The sequence below is a fragment of the Primulina eburnea genome, chromosome 5 (genome assembly GCF_022965805.1).
Source record: "Primulina eburnea isolate SZY01 chromosome 5, ASM2296580v1, whole genome shotgun sequence".
NCBI lineage: Eukaryota > Viridiplantae > Streptophyta > Magnoliopsida > Lamiales > Gesneriaceae > Primulina > Primulina eburnea.
The window spans coordinates 8,816,809-8,821,949 of NC_133105.1; the positions used below are offsets into that span (position 1 = coordinate 8,816,809).

The following is a 5,141-nucleotide window of genomic DNA, read 5'->3' on the forward strand; positions in this document are numbered from 1 at the left end:
TTTCCTGCTAAGGCATCGCCTAGCAGAGGAGCAGAGGAGAAAAGTTTTATTTTCCTACTAAGGCATCGCCTAACAGAGGTGGGGAAGAGAAAAATTTTATTTTCCTGTTAAGGCATCGCCTAGCAGACGAACAGATGAGAAAATATTTATTTTCATGCTAATGCATTGCCTAGCAGATGAGTAGAGTTAGGGAGGAGAAAAATTTTATTTTCCTGCTAAGGCATCGCCTAGCAGAGGAGAAAATTTTATTTCCCTGCTAAGGCATAGCCTAGCAGAGGAGTAGAGGTGGCGAGGAGAAAAAAATTTTATGTTCTTGCTAAGGCATTGCCTAGCAGACGAGCAGAGTTAGGGAGGAGAAAAATTTTATTTTCCTGCTAAGTAATCGCCTAGCAGAGGCGCAGAGGCGGCGAGGAGAAAAATTTTATTTTCCTACTAAGGCATTGCCTAGGAGAGGAGCACAGGTGAGGAGAAGAAAAATTTTATTTTCCTGCTAAGGCATCGCCTAGCAGAGGAACAGATTTGAGGAGGAGAAAAACTTTATTTTCCTGCTAAGGCACTGCCTAGCAGAGGAGCAGAGTTGGGGAGAAGAAAAATTTTGAAAAATTTTATTTTCCTGCTAAGGCATCGCCTAGCAGAGGAGCAGAGTTTGGGAGAAGAAAAATTTTATTTTCCTGCTATGGCGTCGCTTAACAGAGGAGTTAGACCATCTCCAATCATGGCACCACATTGGTGCCACACCATCGTGGTGCCATGATTTTTCACTCCAATCCAGCACCAAAACTGACGCTGGATTGGAGCAGCTCTACAAGCTGCTCCACATGTGCTGCGCCACAATTTTTTTTTTTATGTTTTTTAGTTTTTAATTTGATTAATTTAATATAAGTGTTTAATATTTAATTAATTAATATTTTTTTGAAATTTTAATTATAAAATTTTTAATATTCTGATTAGAAATTAATTAAGTGTAAAAATAAAAAATAAAAAAACCAGATTAAATTAATAATGCGTTAAAATGGTACAAATTACGAACAAAAAACAACAAAAATTACGAAACAATAAACAAACTACGACAACTAACAAACCAAAAAATTATGAAACATAAAAAAAAATTACGTCAAAAAAAGATTTTTAGTAATGCGGTAAACCAGACCCCGATCCTCCAATATCTTCAAAATAAGATCCGAAGTTGTCATTTTCTCGATGTTCATCTTCAAGTCTTTTTTGCAATATTTTTTGTTGTTGAGCTTTAGTGTACTCACGCAGAGTTGGATCAGTAATTTTGCTCAAATCTTTGTATAAAATTCTTTCATCCATTTTTCTTTCTTCTTATTCAAGTCTAATCTTTTGAAGATCGTAGTTTTGTTGTCTTTCGGCAGTTCCTTGTTTTAAAACATTCAATAACTCGCGATGTTGTTCTTCCATTGTACGTTGAATTTGAGATATGTCTTCATCTCTTTTCTTTTTTGATTTGGCTTTTTTCACTCCAATTGGTCTTTCAGAACTGTCACCGATATTGTCATCACTCAAATTTATAGGAAATGTAGAGAACATAGGTGAACCTGATTGGGGCGATTCTTCTAGTGGAGTATCAGAATTTGATGTGTCTAGATAAATAGCACGCGTCTTAGATTTCTTGGTTGGATGGATTTTGTCTCCTGCAATTTTTTCACAATCCTTAACAATATTCCACACATGATCGAATGGAAATGCTTTGTTATCTTTACTCTCTTGCGCATACAGTATTTTTGCACGATTCATCTACATCAAAGTATACAAAATTAATTACAAAATGTTGATTATTAATAACTTGTAATTTTTAAAAATAAATAACTCACAATATCTTGTTCTGATGCACCACTCGGATTGAGATTTTCAATTTGACGAACACATCCTCTCAAATGTGCAACAGAAGTGAGTATGCTTCCAATGCGTTTCTCAATTGATCTTTGAGGACGAGGATGTAAATCACTTCTTCTTTCTTTGTTGTACTTCTCTGCAACCCGAGACCAAAGCTGACCTCTCGATTGGTTTATACCTATTATAGGATCCTGCGAAATATCAAAATAAATATGACATAAGAACTTATCTTCATCAATAGTGTAGTTCTTTCTTGAACTTTCGTCCATCATTCTCAAAATAATATGATTGTATTTGTGTTAGATATGTTTCTAAATAGATATAGACTTATTTATAATATTTCGGAGTTATCCTTAGAAATATGAAAAAGAAATGATATCCTTTGGATGAGATTTCAATAAATCTCATCCATTGAGATCTCATCCAAGAAAATCTTATCATTTTTTATATATTATTCTTTTATATATATATATATATATATATATATATATATATATATATATATATATATATATATATAATATTTAGATGATACTATGGCATTGATAAATTAAAATAAAATAGATGATACTAAAAATATTATCCTTACAAAAGTATGCATCCATACGAAAATATTATACTATGCATGTACGTATCATAAATTTATATGATACTATGCCATTGATAAAATAAAATAAATCATACTAAAAATAAATTAAAATAAAAGCTTATCCTTACAAATGTAGATTCTTGTAGATAAGAAATCTCATCTATATTATCCTTACAAACTTTATATAAAGTAGTAACAATTACATCTTCACAATAACACAATTCACAACACCACCAAAAAAATGAATTCTTCTTCAGGTTCGTTTTCATAACTAATTATTTGGTTAATGATGTTAAAGCCATTGATGAAGAAATTCAAGGAGCAATTGTTACTCATATTCATACACGCAATATGATGATGCACACCTAGGGGTGTGCATTCGGTTAATTCGGTCACCGACCGAACCGAATTGCCAATAATCGAACCGAACCGAATTTTATTTTGATAACCGAACCGACCGAATTAGTTTTAATAACTGATCACAAATTAACCGAATTAAAATCGGTTAATTCGGTCGGTGACCGAATTAACCGATTTTTTTTAAAAAAATAAAATTAAATATAAAAACATTAAAAATATTATAAATTATATAATAAATCTATTTTTTAAAAAAAATTAATTTATTATTCGGTTAATTCGGTTAACCGATTTTTTTTTTACGAAAACCGAAACCGAACCGAATTAACCGAATTAACCGATTTTTTTAAACTTCCAAAACCGAATTTCCAAATTGGCTCGGTTCGGTCGGTTATTTCGGTTTAACTGAGATTTTGCTCACCCCTATGCACACCTATATCAATCAACAACTTAACGAAGGCACGAGAAGAGGATCAATTCCAGGTCATGTTGTAATCCGATGCGATAGAGAAATAGCGGATCGTAATTTGTTCAACGACTATTTTTCTGAAAATCCAAGATTTCATGAAGGTTTGTTTCGACGACGATTTCGAATGTCCCGTAATTTATTCCTTTGTATCATCGATGCTGTCAAGAATCATGATAGCTACTTTATACAACAGAGTGATGGGTTGGGACGACTTGGGCTATCAACTAATCAAAAAACAACAGCTGCAATTCGTTTATTAGCATACGACTTACCTGCAGATGCGACCGATGAATACATCAAAATAGGAGAGTCAACTGCGATTAAATGCTTACAACACTTTTGCCGAGCAGTTGTTGAAGTTTTTGCAAACCAGTACTTACGATCTCCAAATGCCAATGATGTTGCTCGACTATTACATATTGGTAAACAACGGGGTTTATCGGGAATGTTGGGAAGTCTCGATTGTATGCATTGGAAATGGAAAAATTGTCTTACTGCTTGGGCTGGACAATATCCAGGCCGTAGCGGGTCTCCAACAATTATTTTAGAAGCAGTGGCCGATTATGATCTTTGGATATGGCACGCATATTTTGGTATGCCTGGTTCTAATAATGATATCAATGTTTTGGAGGCATCCACCTTGTTACCAATTTGGCTCAAGGCATTGCTCCTCCTGCACATTACACTATTTGTGGAAAAGAATATCATACTGGCTATTACTTAGCCGATGGTATCTACCCAAAATGGGCAACCATTGTGCAAACTATCCGCGACCCACTTGGGACGAAAAAGAAATATTTTGCTATGAAAAAAGAGTCGTGTAGAAAAGATGTGGAGCATGCATTTGGTGTTCTTCAATCTCGATTTGCGATTGTGGCAGCTCCAGCACGGTCTTGGCGTAAAAATGATTTATATTACATTATGAAAGCTTGCATTATCATGCACAACATGATTATTGAAGATGAACGTGACCTTAGTGCACCAATTCAAGATGCAATGGAAGCACATGTTCCAGACGTTGAAATGATGGTCAATGACGAAAATACAAGATTTCAAGAATTTCTCGCTCGTTATAAAAAAATGAAAAATAGAGATGCTCACTATGAATTACGAAATACATTAATTGAGCATTTATGGAAACAATATAGTAATTCGAATATTTAATATTGTATTTTTGTTGTATTATTAATTTAATATCAAATGAACTTGTTTTTTTCAATGATATTTTGATTTTATTAAAATATAGTTTGTATTAAATAATTGTACGTAAATCAAATAATTATTTTGTTAATATGAAATAATTAATTCAAATTTTAATATATAAATTAAAATATTTAAATATATAAATTATAATATTTAATTATTATTATATTATCAAATTATAAATAATTAACATAAAACAGAAATATTAATATTGAAAAAAAAGAATATTTTTGGAATATTCTATTGTAGTTTAAAATGTAGTGTAATGTGGTTGGAGATGATTTTAGTGTAACATCAATGTAGTGCAGAATGTAATGCAGTGGATTGGAGATGGCCTTAGAGGTTGAGGGTGGAGAATTTTTATTTTCCTGCTAAGACGTCGCCTAGCAGAGGATTTAGAGGGTGAAGGTGGAGAATTTTTATTTTCCAGCTAAGGCATCGCCTAGTAGAGGATTTAGAGTATGAGGGTGGAGAATTTTTATTTTCCTGCTAAGGCCCGGCTTAGCAGAGGAGTCATGAGATGATGAGGTGAGAGTTTGATTTTTCCTGCTAAGGCCCGGCTGAGCAGAAGAGTTACGAGATGATGAGGTGAGAGTTTTATTTTCCTTCCTAGGCATCGCCTAGCAGTGGAGTTAGAGGGTGAGGAGGTTGAAGTTTTATTTTTCT

General features: G+C 33.2%; 2 protein-coding genes across 2 annotated transcripts; one reads left to right on the top strand and one right to left on the bottom strand.

Moving 5' to 3' along the window:
• Window positions 1-1,326: 1,326 nt before the first annotated feature.
• Window positions 1,327-2,126, bottom strand: LOC140831339 (glutathione S-transferase T3-like). Its single transcript, XM_073195091.1, has 2 exons — window positions 1,836-2,126; window positions 1,327-1,758 (listed from the first exon to the last, which is right to left on the bottom strand). The coding sequence occupies exons 1-2, from the start codon at window positions 2,124-2,126 to the stop codon at window positions 1,327-1,329; spliced, it is 723 nt and encodes a 240-aa protein (XP_073051192.1).
• Window positions 2,127-3,228: 1,102 nt separating this feature from the next.
• LOC140831340 (uncharacterized) lies at window positions 3,229-4,555 on the top strand. Its single transcript, XM_073195092.1, has 2 exons — window positions 3,229-3,710; window positions 3,923-4,555. The coding sequence occupies exons 1-2, from the start codon at window positions 3,229-3,231 to the stop codon at window positions 4,434-4,436; spliced, it is 996 nt and encodes a 331-aa protein (XP_073051193.1). The 3' UTR covers window positions 4,437-4,555.
• Window positions 4,556-5,141: the final 586 nt, after the last annotated feature.

Coding starts and splice junctions, on each gene's coding strand:
- LOC140831340 (XM_073195092.1), top strand. CDS start 3,229: ATGCACACCTATATCAATCAACAACTTAACGAAGGCACGAGAAGAGGA. Junction 3,711..3,922: donor ATTGGTAAACAACGGGGTTT/ATCGGGAATGTT, acceptor CCTTGTTACCAA/TTTGGCTCAAGGCATTGCTC.
- LOC140831339 (XM_073195091.1), bottom strand. CDS start 2,126: ATGGACGAAAGTTCAAGAAAGAACTACACTATTGATGAAGATAAGTTC. Junction 1,759..1,835: donor GTGCATCAGAACAAGATATT/GTGAGTTATTTA, acceptor ACTTTGATGTAG/ATGAATCGTGCAAAAATACT.